The sequence below is a fragment of the Oratosquilla oratoria genome, chromosome 10 (assembly GCF_046742065.1).
Source record: "Oratosquilla oratoria isolate Oo_2021 chromosome 10, ASM4674206v1, whole genome shotgun sequence".
NCBI lineage: Eukaryota > Metazoa > Arthropoda > Malacostraca > Stomatopoda > Squillidae > Oratosquilla > Oratosquilla oratoria.
In genome coordinates, this window is record NC_134786.1 from 17,412,298 (window position 1) to 17,436,692 (window position 24,395).

Below are 24,395 nucleotides of genomic sequence, written 5' to 3' on the forward strand. Positions count from 1 at the left end.
GGAACGCTCACAGAATTAGTGCCCGGGCCTTTTTGGTTTTGTTTTATTTATTATTCTTGGCAATCATCATTGCGTTCTTGGTAATGATAATTGCCAATAATAATAATAATAAAACTAAACTAAAATGCATGGAGGTAGTGATGATTAGAAATTATATGCCGCAAATTAACATCCAATAAAATATGTGTGGGACCCTAGAGTTGTATGGGTCACGAGTAGCGGGCTGGCAAGGATGACGTATCATAGTCCCTAAATCTCCCCCAGTGTACCAATCTTTGGAATATATTAGTATGTAGCTTGTCTGAATAAAATACCAGAAGATGCCTAATGCATAGGCGAAACGTCGTAAAATGTTAGTTTTCATACCCAACCATGGACTCGCTTTGAATTATTGTATACCCTCTCCCTCCTTCAGAGAGAAAAGTGATTAGCCTAGAAGAATAGAAAGTGTTAATAAGAAGATAACTAATGCCCAATTTGCTGTGCTATCCAATAAGAAATGCAATGAAGAGAACTTGCTCCCTAAGTTCACTTATATATATATATATTATATATATATATATATATATATATATATATATATTATATATATATATATATATAATTATATATATACATTATATATATATATATTATATTATATATATAATAAATATATACATTATATATATATATATATATATATATATATATTATATATATATATATATATATATATATATATATACATTATATATATATATACATTATATATATATATATATATATATATATATATATATATACATACATATATCAAATCAAATCACCCATCCATTATATATATATATATATATACATATGTATACATATATTTTATATAAATATACATATATATATATACATATATATAGATATATATATACATATATATATATATATACATATAAATATATATATATATATATATATATATATATATATATATATATATATATATTTAATCTATGGGATTGAAGAATCAAACTCCAACATCATATGATGATGTAACTATCTATTTATTTTTACTTATTTATTTGTGACTCCAGTGAAGTCCTGGGAAATTCCCTCAGCCAAGTTAGCCAACGAACTGGTTCCAGCTTCCACTATCACCATCGAATTTACGCATTACTTCCTGCTGTCGTTCCGCCATCACCACCGATACCACCAGCGATGGGATATCTCTGGTGTGTCCTCAACTGGAGGGATATACACCAGATTAAAACTTGTTCCAAGCACTCTGTCAGACCGCTGGTCCTCGGACCGGCCTGGGCGTCTCAGGTCAAACTGGTGACCTGGCATTTCTAGCCACACATGTGACAGGTTTCTATCGTTATCTAATTTGTATACATCATTGCCTCAGCCGTGGCTGAGGTTTACACAATAATAAACGCGTGTGGTTGTATTGGGTACTCAACCACGCACATATACACTTTCATTTTGGAATATAGTGAGTTAGTAAGTAATAGCTGATCTCAGGCATCTGCCCTGATCGTCTTTCTATCATGAGGTTTTGACATGACAGAGTTCTTTCCCGTGCATGTATATGTGACGGTATAGCCATCTTGCGTGGGTGTGTATTTTGATGTAAGGGTACAAATGAAGACCTATATTGATGGTGCAAGAAGTTCCGTGACTGGTGGATTGACGTAATCAAGTAGACGCCGTCCGCTGTTTTGCCCGACCAAATAATCCCCATGACATTCCTTGAGTCATAAAGGAGATGAAAGGAGAACTTCATTTCATTCGGATGAGCAAAAAAAAAAAAAAAAAAAAAAAAAAAAACCCAAATCCAGATCTGGTGAAGATGTGGCGACCCCCCAAGCATCAAAAAGCAATTTCGAAAGTCTTCTTTTATTGAAAACACAATGTGTAGGGAAGCTTTTGATTGAAATTATTTTTTTTTCTAACAAGGTCTCGCGACCCATTCTTGAACACTTCGCGACCCAAGTTTGGGTCGCGACCCATAGTTTGGGAATCGCTGATCTAAACCAATGGCTCCTACGCTAGGGGGCGCCCCCTATCTCCCTAGGGAGGCGTGAGGAGAATAAAAGGGAGGAAGCCAGAAATCATCTGTTCAAAAATAGTTGCTTAATTAAAATAATGAAATCGTTCCAAAAACAAGTATCTGCCGTCACCCAAGCCCATTTTCTAATAAGATATAAATAGAATATATATATATGTGTATATATGTATGTGTACACATATATATATATATATATATATATACATATATATATATATATACATATATATAATTTTTTTTTTCATATAATTTCATATAATACAAAAAAGTGTTGGGCGTGCGTGTCGACTAGTATCAACAAGGTGTCATACAAGATACTTGGGGAACCATCATTATAATTATAAACATAACTTATTCCCAGAAAAAAGAGAAATATAATAATTCAAGCATCGTGCGTACTTAGATATGATATTGCAGCTATTTGTATGACAGCTTCTGAAGGATGAATTATCAACAGGTACAGTAGTGTGATCGACTTGAAACAGGCCTGTGGTCGACAGTGAAAACCCCTCGATGGACTGCATTTGAGGTCACCTGTGACTGTGCACCATCAATTCTCTCGTAATGAGGCAATTAACTACAATCCAGCTAATTTCGTCAGTTCACCTCTCACGGTTCTATGATAAATTTGTATCGTGTGAATCGAGTGAACTGAAATTTACCAACAAAGTCATTTGTTCACCAAAACTGCAATGATTTATTATATCTTTCGTCTTGAAAGTGACTAAAGTGGAAAGAAGGTTAACAGTGAATAACCCTTGGACAGTTTACATGTTACATCCTGTGACCAGAGGGTAAGTCAGAATCGGCAACACTGGTCGTTTAAGTGACCACAAGCTATGGTAAAATTCTTGGAAGTTTTTATTACTATTATTATCATTATTGTTATCATTATCATTATTACTACTACTACTATCATTATTGTTATCATTATGATTATTACTACTACTACTATCATTATTATTATCATCATCATTACCATTATTATTATTATTATCATTTACACTGCAGCCAACAATTTCCTGGTACATAACATTATATTAGCGACATCTAAGATTCACTGTCTTGAAGTACCACTCCTTTCACTTTATCCTGGAGTGTAAAAGACAATCGAAATCCAACCAATGGCACTCCCAATAAAGACGAAATTAATTAGTAGGCCAAGCCATCCTCCCAAAAAGGATAATCACGAAATATGTGAAGTGGCAACTCTTACAAGAGGCTCCGGTACAGTTCGCGTACACTGTCGTGCAGAAAAACGGTTTCTGCCGCTGTGCTCTTCCTTTGCAATCTTTGTAACGCCCGAGTTTGTGTCATTACCCTGTTTTCACCGTGACAAATCACCTCGTACCTGAGAGATCATCTAATATAAGGTGGGATACATACATACACACATAGCGCGGCAGGACATTTTTCTTATGGCATATTGAATTATATGCGACACCAAACTGGGCTGTGATGAGTTTTCGAAGAAGATTTTCAAGTCTTCTGAAGATATCTCTAGCATAGAGAGGCAAGGATAAAAACGACGTTACCGGTAGTAGCCATCTAATGGGTGGAACAAGACACAAGACGTTTCGCTTATCACAGTTAGCATTACCAGTTGTTACAGATACAGAGAAGGGAAGATTATAAAGGCAGAAAGTAAATCCTGGGAGAGAGCACATACAAGGTAATGGTTCCTGTGGGAGAGGGTACACAGTAATGGTCACTTTCATGTGATCTAGCCCCAGTATTTACTCTCTTAACGTTTACTTTCTGCCTTTATAAATTTACTTTCTCTGTATCTCTTACTTGCTCCACCCGTTAGATGGCTTCTACCGGTAACCTAGTATTTTCTTTGCCTCTCCATGCTAAAGATATCTTCAGGAAACTTGAAAATCTTCATCGAAAGCAGCCTTGGAAGCGAGGGTTGACAGCTTTAACAATCGTTACATTAATATTTACATTTGTGAGGAGTTTAAATCTTAAGTTTAATCTAATAAATTATTGGTTCTATTATGTAGTTGTTTCTTGTGGTTTAATTTGTGTTCGGGTTTATTTGGGGATGTGGTATAACGTGTGTGTTGGAAACGCGTTGTCTGGCATTTTAGCCATTACCCACGCTGTGCCCATGTGATGGCGGTCGCCTAAGGGCGTGGGTCTATGTTCGTACGTGTGTAATGATGTAGTTTTCTGTGGGTGATATTTGTTAAGGTTACAGAACAAGTCTTTGTTCCTTTACTTTTTAGCAGCATATAATTACTTTACATAATCTTCCTTCAAATTTTTTTTAACATCGCATCATTTTGTGTATGCCGACGGGAGACCTTTTGGTCCATCACTAGGTCGGATAATTTGTGAAAGTAAACTTCGGCTATTGGGCATGTGGCACGTTTCCCTGGCGTTGGTCCTACTCACAGGGTTGCCTCCAGGATCTGAGCCCTTTTCAGTGACGCCCCCCACCCCCCTTTCCCATCTCCTAGTAAATACGACAAATAGAATAAAGTAAAATGAAGAAGAGGACGAAAACGTGTTTGCATTCTGCCTGGAAGTCCTGCATGTCACCTGAATTTTTTATTAACACGTGCACTGACGATTTAATTTCATTATTCTGAGCGAAGCCGCCACTGACAAAATCAAACAAGCTATGAGAAAGTGTTCCTGGTATCCAGAACTCTCATCACAAAACCGAAAGATTTCCCAATATTGGAGATTCCCTTTAACCTTTTCGCTGTCGAGTGGAATTTCCCTCAGCTGATTAAAATCGTCGGACGGCAGGTAGTAGGGATATTAGCCATACAGTGTACAAGCATTCACACGCTACAATAATGCGTGCATGCACGTCACAGCCCTCATGGAAAGGTATTAGAACCCGCTTCCCACATTTCGTCACCGTTGTTTGTGGACGCATCCGCCTCCTGCGTAGGTAGAGCGGAGGTCACTCCACTCACACGCCGTCGCCAGTTTCTCCGGGCAAGCTCTCATGCAGACACCCTTATTTCTTTCCCATTCCAGACAACTCTCGACAGGTCGGTCGACTTGCCCCAGTAGTGAGGTCTGTGGGTATTCCCTTAGTTTCATTCATCGAGGGTTGGCTACCGTGCATAGACCCCTCACATATGTGTGGGGGAGGGGAGGCATATGCCCCCCCACCTGGGCGGGGGGGGGGGCAACACTTCGAGCTTGGGCTTGCTGCCCCCAAGGCTGCCAAAATAATGATCATAAAAAAGAGGTCAGCGAAACAATGAATGTTTTACCGTAACCGACGATTTTTGCGTTAGAATCAACAGAATATGCCTCTTCATGTCAGCACTGAATGTCCTTGTCTCGTAACCATGCAACAAGACAGGGAGCTCAACTGATTTGAAGATTCAGATCTTAACCCTACAACATGAATATCCACAACTCCATATACTATAGTTGAGTGACTCCATAACACCATGGGCAGTGTTAATCCTTTGAAGGGCTTCTTGACTCGACCCATTCCTATGTACTACACTACCAAGGTATGTGAGGCTTCCCCAGACTTAAGCGTCCTTGCTACATGCATGGACAGACTGAACTATGTTATCCTGTAAGGCCCTCAACGTCTTGGTCCAGGAGAACTGGAGAACAAGCACTCTTGCCTGCCTGTGGAGTACCTCCAACGACTCCACAAGAAGGACATCATCATCAGCAAAGACAAGGGTACTGAACTTAGTGTTGCCCATAAATGCTCCGCAACGACACTGATTGACAACTCCGCCCGATACCTAAATACCCAGTTCATGAAGGTGTCGGAAAGTGTTGGGGCGAGGATGCAACCTTTCCTCACTCCTGAATGAACAGAAATGAGCCCGCATACGCTTCCTCCATACCTCACGGCACTCTGCCCCAGAGTAGCCCGACATCAATTCAAGAGTCCTCGAAGGAACCCCATGGATCTGCAGAAGATCCCGGAGCACCCTACGGTGCACCGAATCAAACTCCTTCTTGAGATCAAGATTGTTTGCAAGAAATTTAACAAGTTGTGAACGAACCCTACCAGTAACAGGTGAGCGAGCACCCCGTCTGCCACACTGAGTAATTTAATACTGCGACAGTCGTTCAAGTCTTGCTGGTTTCCTTTCCCCTTCAAGGCAAGAACGACCAGACTTCATTTCCAGTCAAAGGAAAAGGTACCGAACTGCCAAGGAACAGGCATTACGGCGTCCAACGTACAGAACACTGTCTCACCTCCGGTTTTCAACAACTCCGCGCTGGTGTTGCATATGCCGGCCGCTTTTCCACCCTTAAACTTAGTCTTTTTGACCTCCCTCAGAGAGGAAAGATTCCCATCTACCGGTAAATCTGCATGCACCACCTGAACATCGCTCGGAGAATCATCAGTGATTTTTTTTTCCGGAACAATGTCTTGCTACATTGCTTCTGACCCATGGCAGTGGGCGAGGTACAAAGACGACCCGTCATTCATTAGGACCTAAGAAGAGAGGGGGAGATGGGAGTGGAATGGGTGGGAGTAGGTACCGGTACGTAATTTTGACTTGGCTACTTCCCTTATCAGGGGGTAAAAGCTCTTGATATATAAAACACTCATCATCCCACTGAGGAAGTGAGAAATCCTGCCAGTTGCGGCAAGCCACTAGGTTTTATAAGCCGATGTTTGGGTCGCCTCCCCGACTGGCCGGGGCTGCCAGGAACCAACGCATGAACCACGCAGCGGGTCCCGTGAATCGAACTCACGACTACCTGTTCATGAGACCGACACGGTACCCACGGAGCTACCGCGCTGCCCATATTTCGGAAATTGTTCTGAACATGTAAGACTTTTGAATTTTACATATTTCTGATAGAGAGCATTATTTGTACGTCTGTAAGGGTATCTACATCAATGCAGACACGCGTTGGTCTAATATGGTTATATATTAATAAAAAAAAAACGAAAGTGCATTACACGGGACAGTGACAAAACGAAGAACAGAATGAGGTTAAGATGCATGTATACTGAGATAAATGAGTAGCAGTGCGTGGCTGTAGTTTAGTCCCTGGTGAAAATGTGTGCGAGTGGTCATCTAACTGTAGTATACAGGAGAGGAGGCTCGTCCTATGGGTCTTGTCTTCCCTTCTCCAAATACATCATACCACGTTCCAAATACATGTATGGATCCAGCTACATCCATAGCCTCTCCTAGTTCGATGATCCTCAATTGGTGGTTCATGTACCTCGCTATATTTGGACATGAACTGGAAACCAGGCATATACTTCTCATTTAGTTTTTAGTTTTTTTTTTTTGAAAATATATTTCAGGTCAAAAGATTAGCTATCAGCTGGCATATATAATTTTTCAAAATTCTGTTTGTACATACCCACACCAACGGCTTTCCCCCCTCTTACAAGGGGGGTAGCCTAAGTCAAAGGCATAATTCCACTCCCACCCATTTCATCCCCACATCCATTCATCACCCCTCCCTCTCCCCCTCCCTTTTATCTTGGCTCCTCCTGGATGATGGGTCATCCCTGCATCTCGGCCATTGCCCTGGGTCAGAAGCTGCATTACTTCTGACCCAGAGCAATGGGCGAGATGCAGGGATGACCCGTCATCCAGGAGGAGCCAAGATAAGAGGGAGGGAGGGGAGGTGAATGGGAGTGGAGTGGGTGGGGATGAAATGGGTGGGAGTGGAATTATACCTTTTGACTGGCTACCACCCTTGCATTTTGCTTGCAATACATATATTTCAAACCAAAAAACGTTTGCTATCTACCATTTTCATTATTATTACGCAAAACGATCCCCGACGATTATTTTACCTCTTCTCGTTGTATAATTCAAAAGTCGTCTCTTTTAATTACTTTCCATTCCCAATACTTTGAGTTTTATGGCAATGAAATCAAAATCCTCACTCTCGGCTTCAGGCATATTTGCTGTCTAGATGGATTTTGCAACAACCTAGAGCCCTTCTCGTCTCTAACTTTTTTCATGATCTTTCCGATCATGTTACTGTAGTTTACCGCACCATTCAGCATGATCCGATTCGTGGGACTTCGCTATCACTGCCCACCCTGGTGTCCTTAACTATTGTTCTCGTGTATATGCCCTTAAAAATAAATAAATAAATAATAATAATAATAATAATAATAATAATAATAATAATAATAATAATAATAATAATAATAATAATAATAATAATAATAATAATAATAATAATAATCTATTCAGTTAGTTTACCCATAAGTCCTCCAATCTGTCCCAATTTCTAAAGTAGTCGATTGTGTGTGTGTGTGTGTGTGTGTGTGTGTGTGTGTGTGTGTGTGTGTGTGTGTGTGTGTGTGTGTGTGTGTGTGCGTGTGTGTGTGTTTTAGCTACTGCAAGAAGCCTGCCAGTGGTCACGTTTTCGACCGGAAGAAGACGAGAGAACGGATGGATGATTCAACTCCACAAGCAAAGATTCACTGCCACTCGACAGCAAAGTGTCTCATTCACCCCGGCATCCCTGAGGGGCCGGTAACTGGTCTCCGTACCGAGCTCAAAATCTCACTCCATTCTTTCATTTCCTACCTATCTTCTCTTCTTCTTCTCTTTTCTTTTTGTTTTTTATAATGATGGAAATACTCCGCCCCCACCCCTCACCCTGTAGCCGGGGACAGAGAAACCCATTCAAGCCCATCAACATGTCCTATACAAAAGCGACGAACGTCTCACACACATCCATCAAGTGCTACACGTGCTGCATATGGCTTCTCTTCGCATGCACCACACTCATCAACACAAAAAAAACACTGTATATATATATATATATTTATATATATATATATATATATATATATATATTATATATACATATATATTACTAATAAACATCCACAGTACCACGAATACACACAGTTGTTTAAATTCTTACATAAAGACGACATTCACATAGCACTGACACAAGACACTGAACTAAGCCCACAATACTCCTGCTCACTGAATACACACGTCATGTAAGGCAACACACAACACAAAAGTGGACTGATAACATTAATACATAACGACATATCTTTCACCAACGAAACAAATGAAAAAAGATTAACAGTCAAAGTGGCGGGACATTGGGCTAGCATGCTACTTCCTTTTGCTACTTAGTTTGAGTAGAAACGACTTCTATTACAATATTCTAGACTTCCGTAAGAATATCTCGGCAAAGTGTGTTTTAGGTTGAACTTTTCTTAGTTCGTCCTTCAGCTTCTCACTGTATAACGCAAAGAGTAATTTGACATCTGGAAATTTGATAAACAAATGATCGTAACCGAAGCCGTTTCTACTCAAACGAAATAGCAAAACCAAGTAGCATGGTAGCGAGAAATGCCTAGTGTGTAGCCATCTTAACAGACACCATAACTGAAATAATCGCAACCCAAATATAGATGATGAAGAAAACAACTGGCAACATCACAAATATATCTATACTCTGCCCACATCATAACCTATGGACTACAACCCACTACTCCAGCCTATCGAGCCACTCATGAAACACATACAGGGAAGGGGGTATGAATGCGTACCACCCAATTTGGCTAAATACACAAACAGCAAACGAAATATAACTTACATTAAATTCCTGCAACCATTCGACATTCGTAAAAGAACCACTTGCACACATGAGGAATTTGGAGCATCCCAAGGAAAAACATCAGCAAAACATTAATATAATACCATTAACGACCACTTTTCGTTTTAAACCCACAAATCTATAAGAATAAAAAGATACGAAAGATCAAACATGGTACAGGAGCCATCTTGTTCCTCTTGGATTTTTTAATAGCCATCTCCAAACGCCTTAGTCCAGAAACAATGAAGAATTTGACTGATACTTTTAATTACTCCTGACTGCACAACAAAATTCCAACAATCTGGAAAAGAGCCAATACCATCTCTATATGAAAACCGACCCATCTTCCTACCAAGCTGGTGGAAAAACTTATGCCCTGTTCACAAGAGCAGTTCTAAACGCGGCGGTTCAAGTACAATATAAGCCTATGGAGGTTCACACACAACCGCCCAGTTTTTCTTTGACTATGCTGTACCGTCACGGTTCAAGCTGCTATACTATTTCCATTATCTCGTGACCCACAAGGTGTTGTCTGCCGTGTTGTCACGTACTGAATCAAAACATTCAGCATATACCGAAAGCTGTCCACTACCCTGAGTATGTTAAAATGGAATATTCTAAATGCATAATGATTTTTTCATTAAATGGTAGGTGATATGAGTAATTGTTATACATGTAAAGAAAGGAAGAGACTTGTTAAACGATATGGTATCTCAGGTCAGGCGATGTTGCCCCGGCTCCCGACCAGGTGCACGGTGCCTCCCCCGTTTTCTTTGGAGATGGTTTAGACGTGGTAACGCTGCAGGTTTTGCCGGCCACATCCTATGGGTCACCAGATAATGGAAGAAGTATAATGTGAACAGGGCCTAACAGCATTAAAAGAAAATATAACTAATCAATCTATGGATTCATTGAGGGCCACTCCATCTGCACACATCAAAGTTCTGGAGGGATTTAAGAGGAAATAATCACCAGAGAGACCATTCATGGTAGTAACAGACATAAAAAAAAGGCATTTAATAAAGCTCCTAAACACATTCTGTTAAAATATTATCATCTATCTATACCCCAAAGGCTTTTTCACCCTTATATGGGAGGTGCACAAGGCAAGTACCCACTTCTACCCATTCCACTCCCATCCACCAACCTTTCCTCCCTCTCATCTTAACTCCTCATGGATGACGGGTCATCCCTGTACCCCGCCCACTGCCCTGGGTTAGAAGCAATGCAGCAAGACACAGTGCATCCACAACAAGGCCGCTTCACTTAATCGGCGACCCCCTCCACCATCTCTACATTCATACAGAAAAAAAGAGAAGACGGGGAGAAATCCCTTGGGGTTGTGTCAAAATATCATTCATACATAATCACTCCTTGTCCCTATTTCCCACTCCCTTCCTTTCTTGTGTGGCAGGACTGTGTCCCCATCCACACTGTTGATAAGTTCTTCGGAGGCTTAGAGGTAGAGAGTTCGGTGACCAGGCGACCAACGAGTAGCGGGTTTTCGAATGTAAACACTGATGAGTCTTATGGGCTATATTCTGCATGGATAGCAGAGAGGAGACTGTGTGCTCGCTCAAGCCCGTGGTGAACCTGTCCACCGTGCATTGAGCCATGGCGAAGAAGGGTTTGGTGTCGGTTGACACTTCACCAATTAACAGATAGTATTTGTACACAAGAGGCCATAATTGGCGTGAAACTGAGTGATACACTCAATATTTTGCTAATTACAAAAAAATATACCTAACCTTGAACAATAAGAAAACATGACATGAAATGGAACAGAGGAAAAATATATACAAAGAAATATTGTTCGTATGGTAGTATTTAACGGTCGTCTTGTGGAAATTGACCCATAGAGCTGATCGACGGGCGTTTACCTAGTTGTGAGGTCGGTCTCCATCATTATCGTAGGAACATTAGGTTCTTGCTGGTGGTCCAACACCACATTACTCCTAAAATGTGTGCGCGTGTTCGCGTGCATGGTGCTGGAGCGAACATTAACCTCGTGTCTAGCAGATTAAAGTGCTGTGACGTCTCTCTCAGTCTGTCTTGATTGCAACACTTGCATAGATATATATTCACAACAATAAGTGGCTGGAATTACAAGATTGTACGATGAAGTCCCCCTCCCCAGGTGCTTATAGTTTCAACTGCATTCAGTCTCTTTACACGTGATCTACGTAAATCAGGTCCAAAACATAACACCAAAGCGTTCATCTATGTTGAGGATTTGACGATGATAACCCAGCATACCAACTACAGGATAATTGCTCAATAAAAACAAATAAAGCTATATAAGCAAACAAATGCCTAGAATATACATGGAGATCCTTCAAAAATCATGGAACATGATCACCACTCAGACATCCATGAATAATGATAAAAAATAAATAAAATAATAATAATATTAATAATATAAATAATAGATCGTCTGATATTAGCCTGAATGAAATCTGTAAAGGTTTTTCGGGGGAAAGGGGTTGGTTCTTAACCTTTTTAGTGCCCTTAGTACCCCTTGACATCTCGAAAAAAAATTCTCGTACTTCCATCCAATACAAATACAACGCAAACGTATGAAAAGGATTAGTGATACAAATCTTATTTGCTTTCTCATTGTAAACATACAGTACCATGCACTGGCTATCATGTCTCGTAACCCCACCCCCAGGGTTCAAGGTGTCGTACCCCAGGGTAGGAACCACTGGGCAAGATGGAGTGTATTTTACGCTTTGGCAAAAAGTTTCACTTTTTCAATGCAGTGACGACACGACGGGCGCGACCTCGGCGGGCCGGATACTGGGAGACACTGACGTGAAGACACTGACGTGGACACTGACCCCTCGACGACAACGACCCAGTCCTAGAACCACAACTAAGGAGTGTCCTCGCTTCCTTTGCGCCGTACTAATTCTGAAGAACAAATGCGGTTTGAACGTGTACATTTCTCCATATATATATTTTTTTATCATATAAGACTATTCGCGACGTACAATGTTGGCATGTTAAACGTACCCTAAAAATCAAAAATTATTTTTTTGTCTCTGTAAGAGGTTGATTTTTTTTTTAATTTACGCACTCAACATTTTATGGACCAGAGGCACATATCATTATTTCACTACTGGAGACTGCTATTCACTCGAAGCTCATTACTCTAATACTTGTACTTTATGACACAATCCTTCAATCTCTTCGGCACTGGTTAATTATCTGCGACGGAATCCAATGTTATTCGTTATCAATCCATACATTACCGATAATCCAGAAATATAGATCAACGAGAGAGCACATGTACGGGTAACTCTTGTTGGACGAAGCCAGCGTGTAGGCATACGAACACGATCTCGGCTTGCCACTCTCCCGTCGACTACGTTACACGCCGCTGTGACGGTTACGCTGTCCTGTGCGACACACTCATGACATCCGTAAATTAGAAAACTATTTCATCTATATACGATGTTACACCCGATTCTCTGGTCCCCAAATATCTTTTCCGTAGTTCTGAATGTGCTACTCAGAATTATTCTCCACCCTGTCCTTGAACTGGGGGGGGGGGCTTCCTTTTCCGCGTGGGATTTTCCTAAATTCTAAAGTGAAATGTGGGTTGTTCTTCTTGGCTCAGAAGACCATCTTCAGTGGCACTTACAGTCAACTAAATGACAAGGAGTTGTGGGACACACATCGCGGAGATCATGAAATATTCCCTAATCACTTTACATACTTTCCTGTGGCTTGCAGTGAGGGCATCCAGTTACATCACTTGGAGGTGGAAACAACTTAATCAATTTAGTTGATTTAAATTCAAATCGAATAGTGTTTATGTTTCGGTGATATTCTCGCCGATGTCTGTAAATGTATATTCATTTACATTTTTCGGTCGATTTTATTCAGTAAAACAGTAGTTCCAAGATCTTCTTGTTGGTACTGAATTTCAAAGCTGAGAACAACAAATATCTTACAAAACAAAAACAAAAAAATGGCGCAAGATACAGTGCATTACCATGAATAAAAACGGAATCTTTACTGGACTCACGTTTGTAAGTTTGATTTGCATTTCTCTGTCTCGCACGGGCAGATCACAATTTCTGTGCTCTCGCGGGGTCCTTTTAGTAGACCGAAGCATTGGCACAACTTCCCAAGATCCATCCGTTGTTTAGATTTCGACTGAGCGCTCACAAATCAGATTCATTCAACAACTCCAGAAAAAAAAAACAATCCACATTAATGAGACTAGCACTTCAGAGGTAAATAATCACCACTTTTTACAACGAGACGGTGAGCAGCCCCAAGCACGCAGTACACCTTCCCTTCCCACCACGAACAAGCAACTGGAAGGCAGGGGACGCATTGAGTGTAAAACTCGCGCGTAGTGACGTCACAGCTGGGAACTTCCCGCGTAGATTTTTTTTTTTTTTTTTTATCCTTCCCAACCCACAAAACAAAGTGTTTTCTTATATGCAGATTTCTTCGCGGTTTGAACGTTATTCTAAAACCTGATCCAAATAAAATTACCTAGAAAAAACAACATATCACGGTCATTAATATATACAGATTAATTCTCACAGGCAACACTGTCATTTGTTTACACTCGCTTTGGTTTTCCCAAAATAATTCGAGAAATTCGTTCCCGTCGTATCCCTCTGAAAAGCCTAACGTCCTTTTTCTTAACCTCAGTGCTGATTCGCTTTTTCTTTAAGAATTGCGTATAAAAGAGCTCCAGAAGCAGTTTTTTGGGTATTCGAAACATACAGCCGCAAGTGATAAGGAATATTGGGTGAGCGCCTAGCAACAAAATGCACTTTCACGATTTCCCCAAAATCCAGTGGCGGTTTAGTAGGGCAACGTTGGTGCCAAAGCTAACCGATTAATCGCACGGGTCTAACTGCATTTAAAAACATGGCCATTCGAGCACAATCATAATCAGACAGACTGTCCTGCTAGTGGACCAGATAAACATATTCTAATTATATATCAACATATACATTAATACATTCAATCATAATAAAACGCTCCTAATATACAGAAGTGAGGATATGGGTGAATTATTATTTGGAAAATGTACCTGTATAGAGTTCTTAAACAATTTTACTCCCGTACCTAATTTCAAAGTAGCATAATTGAAGCCAAGTACACTATACCATGAGTATATTAGCGCTTTCCTTTTTTCCCCTCACAATGTAACTCCATGACAAAAAGTAAAAGACGACTTCACAAATCAAATTGGTATATTCTACCGAAAAAAAAAAATATAATTGCTAATCGCAGACATAAATTATGCTGTGTGACACGTGCATAAACTGTTTACAATATGAGTGGTGCCGTATCCAAATTACGCGTGAACTCACAGGAATCAAGTGTATAACGGTTCGACAACTCCTAACTCACCCACCACCATTTCCTCATTTAAATGTCTAAGGTTCCCCAAACCTGAGTTAAACCTCCTGGGGTAGCCAGAATAAGGCAAGGGAAATGAGTAAGGGTGAGAAATATATTCAAATTTGTGTTCCATTCAAATCCACGCTCGAAATTCACGGGTGAGACAAACTTTAGTGACGTCATAACGTCAACATCGACTTTTGCATCGTAGCCTTCCCAAACGAATAAATTATGTAACATTTATTTGTTTATCTGTTTATTCATTTACTTATTTATGTATTTATTTATTCATCTACTTACTCATTTATTTATTTCTTTATTCGTTTATTAGGAAGGTATGGATACGACGATTCGGTAAAAAAAAATCGCCTGAGGATATAATGTCTCACAAATGGTGTGACAATTATCCGGTTCACGGTCAATATTCTACCTGTTCATATTATCTTTCTGTTTAGAGAAATGGAGGTCTTCTGAGAGGCAACAACTGGAAATCAACTGCTAAGTTGATTTCATTGTCAGAGGACGGGTTTGATGACAAGAATTAAGTTCAAGAAAAAAATAAAAATGGTTGATATGATGGAAATAAGGACAGTACGAACTTAAAAGAAACTGTGCGTTTATTGAAACAATATTAAGCTTAGAATTCAAAGGTCTGTTTCCTATATTTAAATCTTAACTTATTTGTTTCATGATGACCAGAAATTTGAATGAAGATTGCACAGAAGAACATATGAATGGAGACTGCAAGAGACCATAAGGCCTAAACTTGGCAGTTCCATGTCCACTACCACCTATTCTCCCCATCCATAACGTTATCTAACCTTCTATAAAACAACCGACATTTTCAGCGCTCATTACATGGTTTGTCTATTCCATTCGTTGATCACTTTATTGGTAAAACAGTTCTCGTCTATTTCCTTCTAAAAAGAAGGATACTTATTTATATATGTATAGCACATTAGAATTGCGATGTATCATTACGGGAAGTTTATATTATTATTGAAGAATAGTGACATTCGTCAAGTCGACGGTAATGAAAAAAATTCAAAATAAAAAAATTCTGGTAAAAATAAATATATAAACATATCTAAAGTAGTCAGACTTGGCTAGGAAAGATCATCAATTTCATCAAATCGTCGATATACATACAAGGCCAAAATAACATAAACTGACCAAACAAATACACCTACTTAGGCTATAGGACAAATAAATATAATTCAACTAAAAGATAGTTACACGATGCTTTGGTAATGTGAAGTGAATAAAAAGATTAATGGTGAATAATTTCTACCCATCTACTTTTACATAATTCACGTGATTTTTATTCAGTACGATCAAAACTCAATTCTACTTGGAGGTGCAACCCTGATGGGCTGACACTTGGTCTCCGGACTGAAAACGCATATCACAGACCTAGCGCTTCTTGGCAGAGGACCGATGCCAGCATACATGGGGCTGCGGGTTTGAGCTAGTATTATAACTATTCCTATTATTATCTATGGGTGTTATTATTATTGTTAAGTATTAGAATTACTATTGTCTATTTGCATTACAATTATATCATTATCATAATTTCTATTATTTCCATTATTATTTATCATTATTATTATAATTATCATTATTATTATTATTATTACTATCGTCATTATTATAATTACTATTATCATTATCATTACTACTACTATTATAATTATTATCATTATCATTATTATTGGCATCATCACAATATTTGTTTTGACTTCAGCAATTGAACTTTTTTTTTCTTTTAAATCCTCTAAAACCGATCGTTTCCATGGTTATGCCTCTTTCTCTCTCTATATCTCTCTTCTATTCCTGTCGCATTAAATAATCTGTAAAAAACACATTTCTAGCGTTATCAGTTTTACTTTTAATTTACTATCATTTTTTATTTATCACTATCTATCATTTATTTCTAACCGTTTATTGTTACCATCGCAAAGAATTGTGGAGAATGAGATCTTACTGAGAAAGATTTAAACCAGAATTTTCCTTGGGAATAACGATCCGATGACGTCAGGACTCCCATCCGGTGACGTCACGACCAGTTTTTCAATTTTGAGAAAAAGCTGACCAATCACAGGCCACTTTCCATACCGGAAGTTAATGTTATTGTAACCTTTACCGAATGTAATCTAACCTACTCTAACCATGTCTGCCGTATCATTTAGCGATAGAAATATGATTTTACAGTGTTAAGCACTTTTACGCTACCACAGCAAAGAAAGTCTTTTCGCTAATAGAGCAAAATTCCCATATTCCACAAAACACAAGATATGTGCAGAGGGAGGGGAAAAGAGAACTTAATTTGGTTTATGTTTATATATATATATATATATATATATATATATATATATATATTGTGAGAATCAACACCGTGTGAGATCGAAACCTTTATTGGTACGACGTTTCGCTTGTTACAGCTTTTTCAAGTACAGACATATGGCAACTGGGAGAGGTTATCAAGGAGGAGTGGGTGGTAGGTGGAAGGGAGGAGGGGGGAGGTGTGAGAAGGGGACGGGTGGGACTTGGTGGAGAAAAAGGAGGACATTTCGGACAGCTTGTTGAAAAGGACTAAGGGGGACATTTCATACATTTGTATAATGCCGGTAACAGATGGATGATAGGGGGGGCGATGTTGAGCATGCCTCTGTTCTGCTCAATGGTTTTGAAGCTTTGAATGGCGGCCGCTTCCAGGCATTTCCTCCTCACCCTGTCTGGTTCACTAAAAAGAAGCTCTGCGTTATCCCAATCCATCAGGTGGTCGTTGGTGTTCCGGTGGATAACACAGGCGTTGGTGGTGATGTTGTTCCGGGAATCGTAGCGATGCTCCCGGATCCGGGTCTTCAGGTCACGGGAGGTCTCGCCGATATATACTCTATCACATCCAGCACAGGGTATGCGGTAGACACCAGCGTTTTTTCCCCACATCTCGTCCTGGCTGTCACTCCTTCTAGAGAGCTCTTTGATAGTCCTGCTGGACTGGCCCACTACTTGAATGTTACAGCGCCCAAGTGTCCGGGTGAGGGTGGTGGTGACGCTGCTGGCTGGAAGGATAAGCCTCCTAGCTGGATCTTTCGCTGGCTCCCGCCCTTCCATTATTTTGAGTGCCTTTTTCTTGCACTGGTGGATGATGCACTCTGGATATTCTAATTTCTGAAAGACCTCCTTTATGTGCCTAAACTCGTCCCCTAAGAATTCTTAGAGGACGAGTTATGATTACTGTCCATAGATACTTTAGTTACCCAATTTCCCTATTCCCAGTTATAAAGACTTGATAGTCTCTCCTAATAGCTATCCATTATTCCATCGGTACGCGTTGAGTTGTTTGTAGCAAATACATCTACTCTATTCAATGTCTACAGATTTAAAACGCAAAATTAAACAAACACAAGAACTCGTTACATTGTTCTCAATTTTCCTTTAAGAAAAAAAAATCCATATTTGTCGTCTTTTAACACCACGCTTCACATAGGCTAATGGCAGCATTTTTTCGTATAATTCACCGGATTACCGTTATACAGTTCAGTCTTTCGACCCATTTTCGTCAGAAATGGCACGTATTCATTATGGGTTATGCCTGGAGATTCAATGCCTCTTCTAATCCTACAAGGATCCAAAGGGGGGGGGGGGGAGCGGCCCATTTGACAATTGTGATCTTACGAGTAATTCCCCTGTCAACAGAATCCCATACTGAGAGTGGTTACTGTGTCGAAATCATATAAGAACTATTAAAAAGTAAGTGACTCGACCACTCAGCCCCTACCATGCGGATATTTCACGCTGTTAAAAAATATAATGATAATAATGATAATAATAATAATAATAATAATAATAATAATAATAATAATAATAAAGGAATCAATATACATATATATACATATATATATATAAATATATATATATTATATATATATATACATATATATATAATATATATATGTATATACATATATGTATATATATATACACATATATCTATATGTATATATATATATATATATATATATATATATATATATAATGTATATATATTCCTCGCTTTTTAATACAATATTACAGACTATTTACACAAATATATCTCCATCACTCTTGATGTTTCTCGACCGCACAGTGAACGATTACGTTTGTAATGGTGAACATAAACTGGAAATTCACTGGTGAATTAAAATGCTTTAATCAATACAGGACTTTTGTAATGCCTGGTTATATATAAAATACATACATTCCTACATACACGTATATACGGTATGCACACAGGCACATATACACACTCATTTAAGATTAAGCAATAACAACAATAATTATAATAGTAATAATAATAATAATAATTATAATAATTAGTTATTACTGTTACCATTATCATTATTACAATTACTATAACAACTGTACATAATGATAGGAATGGTTATAATATTTGCCATGTCTGTGCGTTCGCCAAAATGTTGGCACCATGGGTCAACCGTTAGAGTAAATGACACAGGTTCTCAATATAATTGAAAATACAAAATTTGGTGACGACATAAACAATGTTCAGAAACGCACACACGCACACAAACATACACAATCATAAATAAGCATACTGTACATGCACACAACGTCGCGTAATTTGAAATGTGGGTTCCGCAGACCGTAGACTTTTTGTCTACATCATTCTTCTCAGCCCGCCTATGCAACGGACCTAGGTCAAAACCCGTTTTCTTCCTACTTACTTTTTCCACAGTGTATTGTTTCCACACAAAGATACGGTTTTACTTATCTATTCATTCATTTGTTTGTTTAATCTATTGTATATATGTATATATTCTTTTTAATATTTTGATTATATGGACAGTGAATCTAGCTCATGATTACGTCACAATTCCTTTCGCATTTTTCCCCACGGAAAATACTGACGTCACACTAGTCTTTGGCTCGTGGTGACGTCACCATCTCATAAGTATTCACTTCCTCGCGGGAAAAAATATCCACCGTCACAAAAGAGAATGACGTCAAATGTAGAGTCCGAACAGGACTGCGCTCTTTCACAAAATCCCCAGTCATGTCGGGGATCCTTGGGAGCACTACTGAGGACGGTGCTGCCAAGTAAGTACCGTGATTCACCACGATCATGCGCATCATACTGAACAAGGCTGTCGCCATCAAGAAGACCAGAGGGATCGCCAGGGTCGACCATAGCAGCCTTATTACCACATACCTCGGCCTCGCGTAGTGGTATTACCTCGTCACTGGGTACGAGGCTATCCACCTGCTTCCTGGTGGAAGGGCAAGATCCACCTTCCACAGGATCCGCACAGGGAGAGACACTCCCGGACGCTGCAAACTTTGTTACGCAATAGGTAAAAATAATCCTTAAAAGTAACACTAAGTACAAATACAAGTTATCTGGGAAAGCTTCAACCACAGTAGACAATGGAAAGAAGAATTCTGGGTGTAATTATCAGTTAACAATAAAACACATAAGCATGGTATTTCTGTTTCTTTAGACTTCATAACTCCATTCATCATTCTGTTTCTGTTTGGTTCAAAGGTCATAAAGACACCGACAAACTACGAAAGGGCATGAGCCACCAATCTCATGCCAAATATGAGAAACAAATCATACGAAAACGGCTTAAAACATGACCCCATTCTCTCTTTCTCCGTAAAATAAATATATAGACAAATAAATAGAAAATAAAAAAGGAGACCATGGTGGGATTCAGTAAAAGCCTTTAAGATTCCAAAGGGACTTTGTAAAAAAAAAAAAAAAAAAATACACACACACACACACATATATATATATATATATATATATATATATATATATATATATATATATTCACACGATATATTAACCGTACGAGAAACAATGAACTCAAGTTGTATGAACATATAACCAAGAGATGCGTTCCCCATCCTTTTCCCACCCTACCACTACCTACAACTGATTTCGGCACCCCTAGCACCTCGGGTTGGAGATTAGGCCCTGCTTACACTAGCGGTTTGAACCGCGCGGAAACTACGGCGGTACCGCATAGTCACTGAGAAAATGCGCGGTTGCGTGTGAATGCTTCCACTGACTTACAGTGTAATTGAACTCCAGTTTGGGGAACATTGACCTAGACGTAGGCAATGAATGGATGAAGTTTCCAGACGACGCGACAGAATGTAAATACAAATCCAAATTGTAAGTCACTTGGATAAACAACCAGTCAAAACGCTGTAGCATATCTATTGATTTTATTTATTTACTTAATTATTCGTTCAGTCATCTGTTTATCTGCTTGTTTTGTTTTACCATCGTAACTCGCTCTCGTCGTCAAAGTATCCTATCTATCTATATACCAAGAGCTTTTCCCCCCTTATAAAAGGGTAGCCAAGTCAAAGGCTCGTACAAATTCCACTCCCCTCCCATCTCAGCTCTTCATGGATGACGATGAAGTAGACTGCTAGAGACCATTAGGCCTACACTTGGCAGTTCCGTGTCCACAACCACCTGTCATCCCCACCCACAAAGTTGTCCGATTCTTAAATCAAGGCCGCTTCGTTTAATCGGCGTCCCCTCATGCAGAAAGAAGAGACGACGGGGAGAAATCCCTTCGGGCTGCGTCAAAATATCCCCACATAAGCACCCCTTATTCTCCACCCCTCCCTTCCATACACAATCATTCTCCATTCATCCTTATCTCCTTCCTGCACCCGCTCTGCGATAAGCGTCAAGTTGAACTGACAGTGTTCTCTAGAACCACAACACGGGTGTAAGACGACATGACGTCATTTCTCTTCATGAGACCTTGAACCTATTCTAGTGATGTTCAGGGAGGGGGGCATCCAATCAGATAATTTGGGAAATAGGCTTTAATAAATCTGGTTGATATAGATCAAAATCGAATAAAATATTCATGTTTCTTCTGTGTTTACATATTCAAAATATTTTCTCATAATATTTCTCAGTGCATCAACCCCCATCTTAATTTCAACCTTCAAAACAAAAGAAAATCGCCCAAACCGAAATACCCATCTCTGTTTTTATTTATCTCAAGTAAAATTCATTATTCTGTATTTATTTTTTCATCTCAAAGCAACGTTTCTTCACAAGTCTCCTGCTTTTCACCCATACCCTGCTACCATACCGATTTTGTACCGGCAACTACCACTATTACAAACACACGACTCGATGGCGCAGTGGTTAGAGTTCCCGGTTCGATTCCCGCCCAGGGCTGAAACAATTTCAATATCACTGTGCTACGAGTCGTTACTCCAACTCTCATGGGCGGGGACTTGGGGAGGGTGCGTGTAAAGGTCACAGCATTACCCATAGATCGTTCATATAGGATCCCTGAGCTCTCTTCCGGGAGGGAAATAGCTGTCGATCACGAGTCCAACACGTGATCCAAGACAATGGTGAATCATACATACACGCACGTATGCGCGGGCACACACACACACAAATGAAAGAAAAAATAAATCCTCGTCATAATTGACCAATAATGCCAGTTTGCTACATTAACAATATAATGAAACTGAAGATGAAAAAATACTTAATTGGCAACTGGGAAATCTAACCTTCAGATATCGGAAATGTAGAATATCTTATCTCTAGAAACCTGAGTTCGAATCACCCGGGGGGGGGGGGGAATCACCCATGCTCCCGGTGTGAAACCGTCGCTTTGAAGGATGCAAGAGACCATAAGGCCTACAATAGGCAGTTCCATGTCCATAACCACCTATCCATAAAGTTATCTAATCTTCTCTTGGCACAAATTGTGTCATCGTCCACTTCATGGTTACTAAGTCTATGCCATTCGTTAACCACGACCAAATTAGTCCAGGCCTACTTTGACTGCTTTCCTCTTTCCTGATTAATCAGTCCGTACGGACTCAACGACATCGTTCATGCAAGGCTCCCGTGGCCACACGTTCGATTCTCTACCCGATGTTGTCAATACCGAGATCGAATCCTTACCGGCAACTGACCGCCCTGCCAGTCACAGAACGTTGCACACAAATCAAGATAACAAACCAAGATAACAGCTAAAGTTGGCGGCACATTAGGCATGCTATTTGCTTTTGCTACTTCGTTTGAATGGAAACGACTTCGATTACGATTTTTTTCAAAATTCCAAATGTCAAATTACTCTTGAGAAGCTGAATACCGAACTATAAGAAGTTAAACGCACTCGTATACGAATATTAGACGCACTCTTGAGATCTTTTTACGATTGTCAATACCAGTGGTTCCCAACCCCAGGGTCGCGACCCAAACTAGGGTCGCGAGGGTGTTCTTGAGGGTCGCCACAGGGTCTTTTTTATTTTTTATTTTTCATTCAAGTTTCAAATGTATTTAAATTCATTGTGCTAGTAAATATAAACTGAACTATAAAAACGAAAGTTTATAAACATTATGCAAGTACGTAGAAATATAACATGAAATGGTTGAATTTATTATTACAATTAGGGTCGCGACCCCAGGCTAAGAGTGGATTTAAGGTTGCAGCCAAAACAGGTTGGGAAACACTGGTCTAGAATATTGTAACCGAGATCATTTCTCCTCGAACAAAATAGCAAAGGCAAGTAGCATGCTAGCCTAGTTTGCCGCTACCTTAACACTACTATCATGCCATCTGGCGGTAAATCCTGGCGTTTCGTAAGCAAATACCATTATGACAAACCCACCAGAGCCCATATTATTTACTTTAGAAGTATCTAATATTGCATTTTGAGCTCTAGATACATATATCATGGGAAGTATAAAGATGACGCGATTGTTAAAACAATGCCTTGCTATCAAACAACACAGCATATATCAAAATATGCTGACCGAGTCATGAATTAAGATTATGAAATAAATATGCTTCATACGATATAATAAATAAATAAATAAATATAATGAAAGAAGCATGACGTCGCTATGGTCGAGGGATGTTAATATAAAGTCGTACTTACAGCAGGGGGAAGATTATTTGAGAAAATCTAGAATAAATTAATTCACTAAATATACATCACGTACATCTGAGTCAATATATTCGCCACAAATCCCCATTTCAATATGTATTCTGGAATAAAAACAACTATAGGCATACGGCTAAACAACTGCAGCACATTTGGCCACACACAACAGTACGATCACGAAAAGTTGCACATTATCTAAAACGAGCCACATCGGCAACAAAATTGGGGATTGACTCACGCGTGTGACCAGGAACCCCTTTACTCATCCCGCCCTCTTCCTCCTATCTTCCAGTGTCACTCCCAGAGCTGGTTTCTCTCTATGCATTTCTTAGCTTCGTCCCCATATTTCTGTTATTGCCCACTTCCATACTGTTGCATTTATTCGGTAACGTGAAGTCTATTGCGTTTTTTGTTCCATTTCGAATTGTGTAAGTCTGTTTACGGCCTACACGCCGTTGGAAGAACGTGCGCA

At 39.4% G+C, this 24,395-nt stretch overlaps 1 protein-coding gene across 3 annotated transcripts in view; it reads right to left on the reverse strand.

Moving 5' to 3' along the window:
• Positions 1 to 24,395, reverse strand: part of LOC143029123 (uncharacterized) — a 58,689-nt gene that overhangs the window by 29,048 nt on the left and 5,246 nt on the right. The window contains exon 1 of one of the 3 annotated variants that reach the window (XM_076191562.1): positions 13,629 to 13,891. The exons of the other annotated variants lie outside the window; for them this stretch is intronic. Within the exon in view, the coding sequence (XP_076047677.1) occupies positions 13,629 to 13,741 (113 nt within the window). The 5' untranslated portion in view covers positions 13,742 to 13,891. Of the gene's footprint in view, positions 1 to 13,628; positions 13,892 to 24,395 lie in introns of those variants that run through there. 3 annotated transcript variants of the gene reach the window in all.